General features: G+C 38.6%; 1 protein-coding gene across 11 annotated transcripts in view; it reads left to right on the forward strand.

The window, feature by feature from the left end:
- The window catches only part of LOC102815479 (androgen receptor-like), a 378,724-nt gene that overhangs the window by 317,621 nt on the left and 44,605 nt on the right, over window positions 1-16,498 (forward strand). For all 11 annotated transcript variants that reach the window (XM_006868490.1, XM_006868494.1, XM_006868495.1 and 8 more), the window contains one exon: window positions 14,874-15,161. In XM_006868490.1, the coding sequence (XP_006868552.1) occupies window positions 14,874-15,161 (288 nt within the window). The remainder of the gene's footprint in view (window positions 1-14,873; window positions 15,162-16,498) is intronic.

Here is a 16,498-nt window from a genome sequence, read left to right on the forward strand (position 1 = left end):
GAACCCCTTTCTTCCAGCTCAGTAGTCAAATAGAGGATATTTGGACATAGTTTTTGCCAAATCCTGTGCTTTGGCAATGATATACAGCATTGCATATCATTCTATTAATTATATTTACTCCTCCATGAGCTAAAATCCATTAGACTAAATTATCCAACATAAACCTTTAAAGATAAAATTTTGTATTCTTTCCCCCTGGATATTCATCTGACCTAGAATTGTACTGGAAGGATGATGGGGGCGTTCGAGTGGAAGGGGAGTGACCAGGAGCCTTTTTGCCTGAGGAAATTTGGCTTATGCTTATTAATCCCACTTGGTTGTGCTCCCTACTACATGTCTGCCAAGGACTGACTATGTTCTTTGATTCTTGTCCCTGTCCTAGTTCTTCTCCACCCTCTCCAACTTGCACCACTTCTTTCCACTAACATGCTACTCAACTTGATGAAATGAAAAGTGCACTGGGATAGAAGGGGGCAATGTTTGTTCAGTGGTAGAATTCTTTTTTCTGTACATGTGGGAGATCCAGGTTTGATTCTCTGCCAATGCATCTTATGCAAAGCCACCACTCATCTCTCAGTGGAGGTTTGCATGTTGCTATGATGCTAAACAAGTTTCAGCAGAGCTTCCAGACTAAGACAGACTAAGAAGAAAAGACTGGTGATCTACTTCAGAAAATTAGCCAGTGTAAAACCTATGGATTACAATGGTCCAGTTCACAACCGATCATAGGGATGGTACATTTCACTTCATTATACATGGGGTCAACATGAGTCAGGGGTGACTTGATTACAGGTAACAACTAAAACAACTGCCCTAGAAGTTGATACCTGGTTCTAGTTCCTACTCTACCACTAACTAGCTATGTGACCTTGGGCAAGACTTGGCCTTCAGTAATCTACTCATCTTTAAAATAAGGACTGGTATGGAGAGTAGAAGAAAATAGGAATAAGATCCAGGGCATTCAGGCTTTTTGCTTTTTTTTTTTTTTTTTTAATCTCTCAATACCATCTTTTATTCAAACAAAGTCTGACACAGAATTCCAGATGTAGTTACAGAATAAAGCACTGTTGCTCTGGTTTGAAAGGAAGTAGGGTGAGGAAACTATAGAACACTTGAAACTCTACTACTATCTTAGACTGATGTCTAGATACCTGTCCAACTCTGATTGTCTCTACTATTAGATTTCAGTACTTATAGATACTCTGTATGTTTTATCAGTTAGCATTTTCAGAAAGAAATTCACCTGTTTAGTACTAAAGGAATGAAATTAGAGAAATGTGAGGCTTTTAACTAGCAATAGTAAGAGCCATAATATATTGATCCACAGATGCCCTGGTAGTGTGTGGTTATAAATCAGGCTGAGAACCTTAAGGTCAGTAGTTCTAAACAACTAGCTGCTGCATGGGAGAAAGATGAAGCTTTCTGCTCCCATAAAGATTTATAGCCTTGGAATCCCTGTACAGGGTCACTATGGGTCGGAACCAACTCGACGGCACTTCACAACAACAAGCACTAGTGGAGCCCTGGTATAGTGCTGTAGGATAAGCACTTGAATGCTAACCACAAGGTCAGTGATTTAAAACCTACCAGCCGCTCTTCAGAAATCATATACAGGGTCACTCACTATCAGTCAGAACTGACTCCATGGCACTTAACAACAACAACAAAGCACTGGTGTGACACTATAGGATACAATAGATCTGTTTTGGAAGAAGTGCAGCCAGAGTGCTCCTTGGAGGCCAGGATGGCTAAGCTTTGTCTCTCATACTTTGGACATGTTGTCAGGAGGGAACAGTTGCTGGAAAAGGATGTCATGCTGGATATGATGGAGAGTCAGAGAAAAAGAGGAAGACCCCCAATGAGATGGATCGGCCAGGTGGCATCATTGATGGCGTCAAGTGTGGCAGCGGTAATGAGGTTGGCCCAGGATCGGACATTGTTTCGTTCTGCTGTGCATGGGGTCGCTATGAATTGGTTCCGACTCGTTGGCACCTGACAACAACAACAGTGTGCTTTCACAAAGAATGTGCAGTCTGGCACCAAACATACCTTTATGTTTGCTCAGCATTTAGAATTACACTTGAGATTGGAATTTGGTTTTATAGGCAGTGATGTGCTGAAGAAGCTCAGTCATTGTTTCTCATTTCATAAGATAACTCCTTCCCTTCCCTGGTATTTCTGGAATAAATCAAATTAACTATATTTGTAGCAAGAGACAGTGGAGAAACACAATGCCATCAGTCAAAACAAGACCAGGAGCAAACTGGAATAGACTGTCAATTGCTCATATGCAGGTTCAGGATGAAACTGAAGAAAATTCAGACAAGTCTATCAGAGACAAAATATGATTTTGAATATATTTCATCTGAATTTAGAGACTATCTGAAAAACAGATTTGATGCTGAAGATCAGAAGAGCTGTGGGATGACATCAAGAACATTGTATGTGAAGAAAGCAAAAGGTCATTAGAAAGAGAGAAAGAAAAGACACAACTGGATGTGACAAGAGACTCTGAAACTTGCTCTTGAGTATAGAGAACCTAAAGTGAATGGAAGAAATGAGGAAATAAAAGCTAAACATAAAATTTCGAAGTGCAGCTCAAGTAAAGAAAATCAAGTATTATAATAAAGTGTTCAAAGACATGAAGTTAGAAAACCAAAAGGGAAGAACGCACTCATCATTCCTGGAGCTGAAAGACCTGAAAAAAAAAAAAAAAAAAAAATTCAAGCCTCCACTTGCAATATTGGAGAATTCTATTGGTAAAATATTAAATGATGTACAACGCATCAAACTAAGATGGAAGTAATACATAGAGTTGCTCTACAAAATTAAATGGTCAGTGTTCAGCTATTCAAGTGTTAGCATACGATCAAGAACCAATGGTACTGAAGGAAGAAATCCAAACTGCAGTGAAAGCATTGGTGAAAAATATAGCTCCAGGAATTAACAGAATACAAACTGAAATATTTCAACAAACTGATGCAAGACAGCTACCTGGCCAACAGATTAGAAGAGTTCCATATCTGTGCCCATTTCAAAGAGAAATGACCCAACAGAATAAGGAAATCATCGAACAATATCATTAATATCACATGCAAGTAAAATGTTCTGAAAATATTTAAAATACAGTTGCAGCAGTATGTCAAGAAGAAACTGCCAGAAATTCAAGCCAGTTTCAGAAAAAGACATGGAACTAGAGATATCATTGCTGATGTCACATGGATCTTCGCTGAAAGCAGAAAATAAAAGATGTTTACTTGTGCTTTATTGATTATGCATAGGTTTTTTTACTGTGTGGATCTTGACAAACTATGGATAACATTGGGAAGAATGAGTATTTCAGGACACTTAAGTGTGCTTACGAGGAACCTAAACATAGACCAAGTCGTTCAAACAGAACAAGGAGACACTGAATGGTTTAAAATCAAGAAAGGTGTGTATCCTTTCAACATACTACTTACTCAATGTATATGTTAAGCAAATAATCCAAGAAGCTGAATTATATGAAGAACATGGCATCAGGGTTGATGGAAGACTCTTTAATAGCCTGCAATATGCAGATTATACAACCTGCTTGCTAGAAGCAAAGAAATACTTACTAATAAAGATCAAAGACTACAGCCTTCAGTACAGATTACACCTCAATGCAAAAGAAATTTTAAAATCCTTACAATACATGGAGAAAAGTTTGAAGTTGTCAAAGACTTTATTTTGCCAGGATCCACAATCAACACTCATTGAAGAAATCAAGCTACGTATTGCATTATGTGAATCTGCTGCAAAAGACCACTTTGAAGTGTTTAAGAGTCAGCCTGTCAGTTTGAGGACTACGGTGCCATGATACTTTTAATTACTTCATATGCACATAAAGGTTGTACAATGATTAAGGATGGATGAAAATAATAGATTCATTTGAACTATGGCACTGGAGAAGAATATTAGAAATATTAGAAGAAAAATCTAATTTTTCTTGGAAAAAATTTGTATTGGAAAAAGTGCAGCTAGAATGCTCCTTTGAATCCAGGATGGCAAGACTCCATCTCTCATACTTTGGACATGTTATCAGAAGGGACCAGTCTATAGAGAAGGACATCTTGATTGATAAGTCAGAGGATCATTGAAAAAGTGGAAAACCACCTAAGATATCCAATGACACAATAGCAGCAGTGATGAGCTAAAGGGTAGCAATTATGAGGGTGGGCAGTGTTTCATTCTGTTGTGTATAGGGTTCCTATGTGTCGGAACTGACTACATAGCATCTAATAACAGCAGCAACTGTGTACCACAGGCATTCCCTCCAATTTCGCCCTCATAAATGTCTTTAAAAAGTGGTAGAATTTCATTTTAGAAATGAGGAAACTGAATATCAGAGAGTTTAAACAAATGTTCTTAGCTTGTAAACTGGTAATTGACAGAACAAGGATTTGAACCCAAGATTGTGTGACTCAACAACCAGTTTTCCCTTCTACACTATACTTCTTTATGTAAGATATTCATTTTTCTGTGTTGCATTGCAAGTTACTACAAATTTAGCAGCTTTAAACAACACCCATTTATTAGCTCACAATTTTGTAGGTCAGATGTCTGAGCATGGCAGGTTGGATTCTTAGCTCAGAGTATCGAAAGGATGAAATCCAAGCGTCAGCCAGACTGTATTCTAATCTGGAATTCAACATCCTGTTTCAAGCTAATGTTATTGTCCTATGATTCAATTCTTTGTACTTGTAGGACTTAGGTTCCCATATCCTTACAGGTTGTCAACCAGTTGCAAATCTCAGCTTCTAGAGGCCACTCTCAGTCCTTACCATCTGCCCTCCTCCCTTCCATCTTCAAATCCATAAAATCTTTCTTATGTTGAATTTCTCTCACATATTTTGAGTTTCCCTTTCCAGGAAAAACCTAGTCCCTTTTAAGTGCAGGTGCACTTGATTAGGTCAAACCCACTTAGGATGATCTCTCTTCCTTAATATCAACTGAATTGACACTTAAACTATACATGCACAATCCCTTTATAGTATCACCTAGATTACTGGTTGAATAATTTAAAAGGTGTATCTATACCATGAAGTGGAAATCTTAGAAGTTTGTCTGCTACAGAAGGTGATTTCTTTATGTTCCAAAATCTTTTATGAAGAGATTCTTGATCTTAGAGTGATTCAAACTTTCTAGGACTCTAAACTTCACCTCACCTTGCCTTCCCCATGCTCATTCCTTACCCTCTACCCCACCCCAAGGCAAAAAGGTGGGAAAGCCCATATTTTGAAGTGGGGTAGGGGTCAAGGAATGATACCAGAGCAGAGCAATGCATAAAAGTCATAGAAGTTAGAAAACCTATAAATTAATCATATTTGCCCCTCTCTATGACAGTACCAATGAACCTGATTTGAAAAATCTTTAAGAAGTGTCATAGAGACAGATCTAATGCCACAGGACTGAAAACTGAGTTACTTATAGGATCCAAGGAACATTGAGTCAGTCTAGATACTCTAATGCAAACCCCTTAAAGAGTTATCTAACACCCTAAGAAGTTAGTAGGGATAAAGAAGTACCTTACCAATGACGCTTTCATGTCACTATTGTCACCCAGGGCTGGAAAAAGTGAAAGATGCACAGAAACTCACACAGCATTAGAACTATTTGTCTATTGTTGTTAAGTGTCATTTAGTTAGTTCCGACTCATAATGAGGGTTTCCGAGGAGTGGCTTGTGGATGTGAACTGCCAACCTTGTGATTCACAGTCCAATGCTGATCCTTTTTGGGGTCCTAGTGTGGCACTCTAAGATAAGCACTGGACTGGTAACAACAGCTCGACAGTTTAAACTCACCAGCTGCTCCAGGAAACCCTGTACAGGGTTGCTATGAGTCAGAATTGACTCAACGGCACACAGCAACAACAATGGGTCTCTGACTTAACATGGTGACTGGTGGGCCTGTACCTCACTAGGAAGAGAAGAATCTCACTCTGGGGCTCAGGTGTGGTTTGTGGGAGGGAATAGGGTCACCTTCATAGAAGAAAACAAGACCTTGGACATTGCTGAGGTTACCAAGCCTCATTGTCCAGCATTCCAAGTTGTCTAGCAGCATACTGGCCTCTGCCTCTGAGAAAGAACAGAGGATTCCCCTGGCAGAATGAATGGAATCTTATTTCAATTACATTCAGTACAGTCACCCTCTTTAAGCAGAGAGTCCAGAACACCTAGTACAACTTGGGCCACTGTGGCCACAGGGACATCATATTATCCAGGTCTTGGAAACAAGTGGGTATGAGGCTTCTGTTCCTCAAGCAGATACTATATAGATATAGAGAAGGAGGATGTGAAAATACCAGCCAAGTTCTTGTTGACACTACACAGATACAGGAATTATTTCATCTTGATGGATTCTCCCCATAGTCTCTGCACATATTGATCTTTCTTGTAATGAGTTTGCTTAGGTCCAAAAGTCATCACTGAGATCTGAGTCAGGAAGAGTCCAGGTGACAGAGTGTACCTCATTGATTGTACAAACACCAATTGCTTTGTGTATCCTTAAACCTTTTGGGGGGAAAAAAATCTATGTATTCATCTCTATAGAGTTCATTTGGATTCTGTCTTCTTAATGAGTAACATAAGTGGGGTATAGCAAATGGGACAGTTTCCCAGAGAACAGTCTAGATTCATAACACTATTCAATAGAAATCTCTGCAATGATGGAATTTTTCTGTATCTGTACTTTCCACTATAAGTTTTTTCACCATACTGAATGCTGAGTAAATAACCCAAGAAGCTAAATTATATGAAAAAGAATACAGCATCTGTGTTATGCAGATGATACAACCTTGCTTGCTATAAGTGAAGAAGACTAAAAATACTTACTGATGAAGATCATAGATCACAATCTTCAGTATGTGGTGCACCTCAGTGTAAAGAAAACAAAAATTCTCACCACTGGACCAATGAATAACATTATGATGAATGGAGAAAAGATTGAAGTTGTCAAAGACTTCATTTTGCTTGGATCCACTATCAACACTCATGGAAGTATCAGTCAAGAAATCAATTGATGTATTGCATTAGGCAAATCTGCTACACAAAATCTCTTTAAAGTGTCCAAGAGCAAAGGTGTCAGTTTGAGGACTATGGTGTGTCTGACCCAATCATGATATTTTCAGCAACATCATAAGCATGTGAAAGTTGGATAATGAATGAATAAGGAAGACCGTAGAAGAATTGACACATTTGTCTTGTGGTATTGAAGAAGAACATTAAAAGTACCATGGACTTCCAGAAGAACAAACACATCTGTGTTGGAAGAAGTACAACCGGATTGTTCCTTAGAAGCCAGGATGGTGAGACTTTTTCTCTTATATTTCAGATATATTATCAGGAGGAACCCATCCCTGAAGAAGGACAACATGCTTGGTAAAGTGGAGGGTCAGCAAAAGAGAGGAAGATCCCCAATGAGATGGATTAGCACAGTGGCAGCAGCAATGGGCTCAAGCATAACATTGATTGTGAGATGGCATAGGATTGGGCCGTGTTTCATTCTCTTGTGCATAGGGGCATTATGAATCCAAACCAACTCAACAGCACTTAGCAAAAGCAACAACAGCCACATGTGGCTCTTGAGCATTTGAATTGTAGCTTGTAAGACTGAAGAACTATGTTTTTAATTTTTTTTTTTATTTAAATTTGAATGGTCATGTTGAGCTATGGTATTTGGCCACTGTAGGTCTAGAAGGCACTCAGAGAGGCAAATACTGAGAATGAGAAAGAGTTAGTAAAAAAAGAGAACCAGGAATCAGAAGAACTGATTCTAGGTCCAGCTCAGCCACTTACTTACTTACTAGGTGACTGGTAGCGTAGTGGTTACGAATTGGACTGCGAACCTTAAGGTCAGCGGTTCAAAACTACCAGTCGCTCCGTGGGAGAAAGATGAGGCTTTCTACTCCCATAAGGATTTACATCCTCGGAAACCCTGTACCGGGTCGCTATGGATCGGAACCGACTCGAAGCCACTTAACAACAACAACAAGGTGACTTCTTTGGACCTCAGCCTCCCTATGTGCTTCTTAAAAAACTTGAACTAAAGTCAAAAGTTCTAAAGCTAAATTCAACTTTAAAATACAGATCCATTCAGGATAACTTTAAAATAGTATAGGAATGACTTCCAGAGGTGTGTGGGTATGTGTTTTTATGTGTGTACATGTGCAAAAGTGTGTGTGGTAGGAACGGAAGGCACTTAAGTTAACCAGAGCTCCCACTGTTCTCATGTTTTACACACACTGTCTCATACACATGCACATACACACAGTATTATAGACTATGAATATATGACCCCTAACTGAGATAAATTTTAAAAACCTTTTCTCTTTTGACATACTGTTAATCTTTAAACCATTATTATATCTCAAATCTGTTTCTAGTTTGGAAAGATGGCTGGAGATTTTCCTGCCTCTTCCCTTATGGATTTGATGCCAGCTACTAACCTTAAGGGTCAAGAGTGAAGATGGGAGCAGGGAGAATTAAATCCTGCCCCCATTCTTCAACTCAGCTTTAATTAAGAATTAGGGTTCTGGACTGTAGACTCCTTGGATGTAGGGAGCAGCATGGTGTAGTAGAAAGAAAATTAGCCTTCTAATTAGCAAACCTGGGTTCAGACTGTTGTATTCTCTATCTTGATATCTGTATTTTACTCATTTGAAAAATAAGGATAAAATATATCCCTAACTACCTAAGGTCATTGTGGAATTAAATAATGTAATATGTTTTTGAATGTAATATGTTTGTGAATGTAATATGAATGTAATTTAGTATGTTTGTGAATGTAATATGTTTGTGTTCCTAAAAAAAAATTAATGTTGTTTTAAAGTGCTGTCAAGTTGGTTCCAACCCATGGTGACCCTATATAGGTTTCTTAGGAGCAGCTGGTGAGCTTGAGCCACTGACCTTGCAGTTCAGTGCATTAATCCACAGCGTCACAACAGGACTCTACCCATATTTTCTTGCCTACCTCAAGCACATTGCTGAATACATCTAAGGTAGAAAGGGGGCCACGTAGGTCTGGAAACTCCTGAGCTCAAGGTCTAGAAAGTGGCAAGTGATGAGATAAGAAAAGAGAGCTCTGTCTATAGGAACTGCACCAGTAGAGCAGATCCTGTAGGCACTGTTAATCTGTGGAGCTGCCTACAAGAACTCAGATGACAATGTCAGGGCTCTAGTTCTTGGAGAAAACTGTCTTGGCCCAGACCATACCTTTCAGCTTGTACTCTTGTGATAGGTGGGAGTAGCAGTGGGTGTGCATATCTCCTTATTACTGGCTGTGCCCAAGCCCTACAGAAATGATTGTTAGACAATGTCATCTTGCAGTCAGGGATGGTTTCAAGGCTCGACTGTTTTTTGTTTTGTTTTTTTGGTTTTTTCCCCCATCACTTCTGTTTGCTCCCCTTGCACCCCAACCTCCACCATTTTCACTTTTTCTATCTTTATTGTTGATATAAACATATAACCTAGTCTTGCTTTGATTTCCTGAGTTATGGTTGGTGTTTGTATTTTAAGATGTATTTTTCTAATTAAAACTGAAAGTCACTTCCAGAGAAGTATCATTTACTGCAGAAACTAGAAACAGATGTGTAGCAGGGTTTGTTGTATTTATCTATTTAAATTGAGCAATCCACTTCTCTCTTTGTATTATGGCTTTATTGTATATTAAAATTATTTTTAAGTAATTAAGGAGTCCTGGTGTATTGCTATAGGGTAGGCACCAGACTGCTAACCACAAGGTCATCAGTTCAATCCCACCAGATAGTCCTTGGAAACTCTATACAGGGTCGCTATGAGTCATAACCAAGACAGCACTTAACAACAACAACAAATAAATTAAAGCTAAAGCGTTTTATGATCAGGACCAGTGCAAATGCCTGTGTTATGATGCCTCAGAGTTATGATCTCAATTATTCATATTTCTGTCAACAATGCTAAGATAAAATAGCACAAAGTAAGCATAGGCTAAGGTGCTCTGGTAGCGTAGTGGTTATGAATCAGGCTGCTAATCTCAAGGTCGGCAGTTCAAAACTACCAGCTATTCCATGGAAGAAAGATGAGGCTTTCTGCTCCCATAAAGATTTGCAGCCTCGGAAACCCTGTACTCCACAGTGCTTAACAACAACAACAACAACAACAACAACAACAACAACAAGCATAGGATGACCAACGACCTCTAAACTTTGTGTGCATGTGAAAGGAGAAAGTATTGGAAGGGGGAGCATTTTAAAGGTTGAGTTTTGTATTATTGTTGTTGTTTTAAATAGTGTTATTTCAATCATCCTTTCTAATAGCTGGTTCCAAGCATGGTTCCCATTTTACAGACAGATTGCAGAAGCAGAAGTATTCTGTCATATCTTTGATATTATTGGGGATTCTTGCCCCTTCACATTCCCTTCTCTCCTTTGCTAAAACAAAGTCATTCTGTGTAACAGTGCATGTTAATCTGAGTGTAATGTCTGACAATATTTGAGGCTATTTATAGTGCTCAGTGGGAAATTCTACACCAGAAAAATCCTTTTTCATTGAATCCGTATTGGGATGATAGAATTTGATAACCTGAGGTTGCAAAACGATTTTGTTTTGCCTCATTCCCATCTGCTGCATCAATTCCTAATCATTGTGCACCTATTCTCTACTTGGTCATCTGGCTGCCTGGCACTTTTTCTATTTTTCAGAAAATTTTAACAAAATATGTTTGTGTGTGTATGTGTCTACAGCTACATCCGTCCTTATTGATAGCTAAAGAGAGAGAGAGCCAAAATTCAAGTTACTGTACCATCTGTTACCTCTAGGAAGTCTAGTTCTTCAATATTTATGCCTTTCCAGTATTTTTCTCTAGCAATTTGCTACACATACATACATACCATTCCCTTGATTTGCAGCATCCTAGGTGTGGCACTGTAGAATCAGCACTGGACTGCAAACCACAAGGTTGGCAGTTCAAACCCACCTGCTCCTTGGAAACCTTATACAGGGTCACTATGAGTTGGAACCGACTCAATGGCACTTAACAACAACATTTGCCTATGGCCTATAAGAGAAAGCCCAAACTTATTATTGTATACACATCCATTTACAATGAGGCAATTCATAAGTAGTTATGTGATATACTCATAGGTAGTCATTCCACTGACACATGCTTTGTTATTACTGTTGTTAAGTGCTATCGAGTAGATTCTGACCTATAGCGACCCTGTATACGATTTCCGAGGAGCAGCTGGTGAGCTTGAACTGCTGACCTTGCAGTTCAAACGGCTTTGAAGTCTGGCACATTAACCCACAGTGCCACACCAGGACTCCACATGCTTTGTTAGGTGCTGTCAAATCACTTCTGACTCATAAGGATCCTATCCACAACAGAATAAACCACTGCCCAGTCCTGTGGCATCTACACAGTTATTCTTACTTTTGAATCCATTATTGCTGCCACTGTGTCAACCCATCTTGTTGGGAATCTTCCTCTTTTTCATTGACCATCCACTTTTCCAACCATAAGGTTCTTCTCCAAGGATTGGTCCCCCTGAAAATATGTAGAAGATACAACAGATGAAGTCTCATCATCCTCTCTTCTAAAGAGCATTCTGGTTGTATTTCTTCCAAGACAGATTTATTTATTACTGTGGCAGTACATGGTATTTTCGGTATTCTTTTTCAGCACCATAATTCAAATGCATCAGTACTTCTAAAGTCTCCCTTAGTCAATGTCCAACTTTCGCATGCATATGAGGCTATTGAAAATACTGTGGCTTGGGCCAGGCACACCTTAGTCCTCAAAATGATGTCTTTGCTCTTGAACACTTTAAAAAGGTATTTTGAAGCACATTTGCCTAATGCAATAGGTCTATTGATTTCTTGGCTACTGTTTCCATGAGTAATGATTGAAGATCCAAGAAAATTTAAGTCTTTAACAACTTCAATCTTTTCTCCATTTATCATGAAGTTCTTTACTGGCCCAAATATGAGGATTTTTGTTTTCTTTACATTGAGGTACAATCCATACTTCATCATTAACTGGTTCAAGCCCTCTTTGCTTCCAGCAAGCAAGGTTGTGTCATCTGCATATCACAAGTTGTCAGTGAGTCTTCTTCCAATCCTGATGCTATATTCTTTTTCATATAATCCATCTTCTCAAATTACATGCTCAGCATATGTATCGAATAAGTATGTTGAAAGTATATAATCTTGGCACACAGCTTTCCTCATTTTAAATCAGTCAGTGTCTCAGTGTCTCCTTGTTCTGTTTAAACAATGTTCTGATTGAACTTTGACTTTTTTTTTTTTTTTTTTGGTACAGTAACTCTGTATATTCCTTCCATCTTCTTTTAATGCTTTCAGTGTAATTGAATATTTTCCCCATGGAATTCTTCAGTGTTACAATCTGAGGCTTGAACTTTTATCCCCTTTCTTTCATTTTGAGAAATGCTGAGCGTCTTCTTGCCTTTTGGTTTTCTAACTCCAGGTCTTTGCACATTTCACTATAATATTTAACATTGTCATCTCGAGCTATGCTTTTGCTTCATTATTTCTTCTAGTTGTTTTTTCTTCTCTACGTTGAAGAACAAGTTTCAGGCTCTTTTCTGATATCCACTGGACTGTTAACCACAGGGTTGGTGGTTCAAACCCAGCAGCTGCTCCTTGGAAACCTTACACAAGGACGCTATGGATTAGAACAGACTCAACATCACTTAACTACAATAACAATATGCTCAAGAGTAACGTACAGAGTCTCTTCTGCTGTCCACTTTCATCTTTTGTTTTTCTACTGCCTTTTTAATGACTTTTTGCTTTCTTTATGTATGATGTTCTTGATGTCATCCTACAGCTCTTCTGGTCTTTGGTCATTAGTGTCTAATACATCTAATCTGTTCTTGAGATGGTCTTTAAATTCAGATGGAATATACTCAAGGTCCTAGTTTGGCTCTTATGAATTTGTCTGAGTGTTCTTCAGATTCAGCCTGAGCTTGCATGTGAGCAATTGATGTTCTGTTCCACAGTCTGCCCCTGCTTTGGTTTTGGTATTGAGCTTGTTCATCATCTCCTCCCACATCTGTAGTCCATTTAAATTCTGTTTATTCTATCTGATGAAGTCCACATATATAGACACATTTTATATTGTTGAGAAAGGTATTTGCAACGAAGAAGTCATTGGTCTTACGAAATTTTATCATTCACTCTCCAGCATCATTTCTATCCACAAGGCCGTATTTTCCCACTACTGATACTCCATCTTTGTTTCCAACTTTCAAATTCTGAACACCAATAGTTATCAATGCATTTCAATTGCATGTTTGATCAATTTCAGACTGAAGAAGTTGTAAAATTCTTTACAACTTTAGTGGTTGGTGAGTAAATTTGAATATGAGTGATATTAATGAGTATTATCTTATCAAAGATAGCATTGTACTTCAAGATAGATCCTCAAATATCTTTTATGACTATGAATGTGACACTATTCCTCTTTAGTCATACCATGCATAGTAAAACACATGATTATCAGGTTTGAAATGACCATGTCAGCTTGTTACTTTTATTGTTAAGTGCCTCTGAGTTGTTTCCGACTCATAGCGACCCTACATAGGGTTTCTGAGGAAAAACTGGTGAGTTTGAAGTGCCATCCTATGGTTCAAATCAGCCTTGTGGTCCGATGCTTATCCTTCTAAGATATTGATCTTTATTCCATTTCATTTTTGCCAACTTCCAATTTTCCTAGATTCATACTTAGGACATTCCAAATTCTGATTATTAATGGGCGTTTCCAACTGTTTTGTCTCATATTGAGTTTTGCCACATCAGCAAATGAAAGTCCAGAAATCTTAACTCCATCCAGGTCATTAAGATCATCTCTATTTTGAGGAGGCAGCACTTGCCTAGTTATATTTTGAGTATCTTCCAATTTGATGGGCTCATGTTCTAGTATATATATGACAATGTTTTGCTGCTATTCATAAGGTTTACAGTGACTAACCATTCGTAAGTACCCTGCCTCTCCTTCCTTGTCTTAGTCTGGAAGCTCTGATGAAACCTGCTCACCATGGGTGACACTGCTGGTATTTAAAATACTGGTGGCATATCTTCCAGCATCATAACAACTCACAAGCCACCACAGTATGACAAACTGACACATGCTAGGGAACTTCAAAAGTTAGTGGAAAAATTCCATTGTCTTTTCAACCTTTCCAAGGACTTTTTGAAGCCTCCTCATGCAGCATAAACACCAGCCATAGTGTTTGCCCCAAAACTCTGCTCAGTGCCTTTGTTTGTACCCTTTGTATTTTTTTATACCATTTTACTCTTTTATATCCTCATCGTTCTTCAAGGTCTAAGCCAAATGCCACTTTCTGTGTAGAACATTTTCTGACCCCACTTATGCCGCCATTGTTGCATGGTCTTGACATATTAGAGAATTTTTTTTTGTGGCCATTGATTTCTTCTTTATCAGACTAGAGCAGGGTCTGGGCCCTTTCTTTCACCCAGAAGCAAAGCCCTCAATTTGTATTTCTGCTGAATTAATGAATCGTGAATGCATTAGTGAATAAATCAATTTGAAACTTCCAGGTATAAATTCTGAAGGCTGAGGTCAGACAGAGCCAAATCCAAAGGTGTACTAAGCTGGTCTGGCACAAGGATTAGAAGAAAAGGCAAGATATGGATTTATCAGGTATTTGAAAAGATTCATTCAATTAGTGTTTAAACTGACCATTTGTCTTTAAGGAAATTAGTCTATGTGTAGAAAAAAGAAAATGAACATCCTCTTATTTTCTTAGTCCAGGCAGGTTTTATAACAGGATAGGTATGCTACGTGTTTTTAGTTTCTGATAATAAATCCAAGTTTCTCTTTCTTCCCAATAGCCCGGAAGCTGAAGAAACTTGGCAACCTGAAACTACAGGAAGAAGGGGAGGCTTCAAGTTCCACCAGCCCCACTGAGGAACCAACTCAGAAGCTGACAGTGTCACACATCGAAGGCTATGAGTGTCAACCCATCTTTCTGAATGTCCTGGAAGCCATTGAGCCAGGAGTGGTGTGCGCTGGACATGACAACAACCAGCCTGACTCCTTTGCAGTCTTGCTTTCTAGCCTCAATGAATTGGGCGAGAGACAACTTGTACATGTGGTCAAGTGGGCCAAGGCCTTGCCTGGTAAGGAAGGGGAAAGTGGGTACAGTGTATAAGGGAAGCCATATTGAAGGAATGTTGCTATAGGCCAAGTACCAAGCCCAGTGTTTTTCTACAAGGATAACTTGTGTAATCCTCACTATAACTCTAATCATACCCACATTACTATAACCCTGACATCATACCCATAATGCATATAAGGGAACTGAGACTCAAAAAGAAAGAGGAAGATCAAGATTATAAGGTATCCTATCTACCTTCCATGCACACACAGCCATCGTAGGTCCAGGTTTAAACCACACACAAGGTCAATAATATTTTTCCATAATCACAAATCACATAAGTCTCATAAAAGTCTCAGGATATTTTTCTACATGTACGTACATATTCTCACTTCAAAAATAGTCTTGAGCCTCACTGTCATTCTATCTTCAATGTTACTTTCAGGATCCATACTATGGGAAGTTTTATAATAAAGTGTGGTAGAAAGACAATAGACTTGGAAATCAGAACATATGAGCTCTAATCTTAGCTCTGCTGGTAACTTGTTATAGGACCACTGAGCCAATATAGTCCCCCTAGTATGTGTCTCAGTTTCTCCATTAGTATAATGTGTGATAGATGATTTGGATTAAATTGATGGTTTCCAAATTTCGCTTCAAGGAACACTTGTTCTTACATACTGTCTAGTCAATTCATATTTCATAGTAACCCTGTGCATAACAGAGCAAAATACTATCTGGTCCTGTGCTAGCTTCAAAATTGTTATGTTTGAGTCCATTGTTGTCAGCACTGTATCAGTCCATCTTGAAGGGGTTCTTCCTCTTTTTCACAGACCCTCCACTTTTCCAAGGATGATATCCTTCTCCAACGACTGGTCTCTCCTGACAGCATTTCCAATGTATAAGAGACAAAGTCTGGTCATCCTCACTTTTAAGAAGCATTCTGAATGTACTTCTTCCAAAATAGATTTTTTTGCTCTTGCAATCTATTGTACTTTCAATATTCTTCTCAGTCACAATAATTCAAATTGCTTCAGTGATTTCCTTATTCATTGTTCAACCTTCACGTGCATATGAGGCAATTGAAAATACCGTGGCTTAGGTCAGGCACACCTTAGTCTTCAAACTGATATCTTTGCTCTTGAACACTTTCACATGGTCTTTCAGAGCAGATTTGAATATATCATTGGATTTCTTAACTGCTTCCATGAGTGTTGATAGTGGATCCAAGCAAAATGAAGTCTTCGACACCTTCAATCATTTCTCCATTTATCATGATGCTATTTACTGAATGATGCAGAAAGCATCAAAAGAAGATGGAAGGAATACACAGAGTCACTGTACCAAAAGGAAATGGTT

Source organism: Chrysochloris asiatica, unplaced genomic scaffold, assembly GCF_000296735.1.
Source record: "Chrysochloris asiatica unplaced genomic scaffold, ChrAsi1.0 scaffold00118, whole genome shotgun sequence".
Classification (NCBI taxonomy): Eukaryota; Metazoa; Chordata; class Mammalia; order Afrosoricida; family Chrysochloridae; genus Chrysochloris; species Chrysochloris asiatica.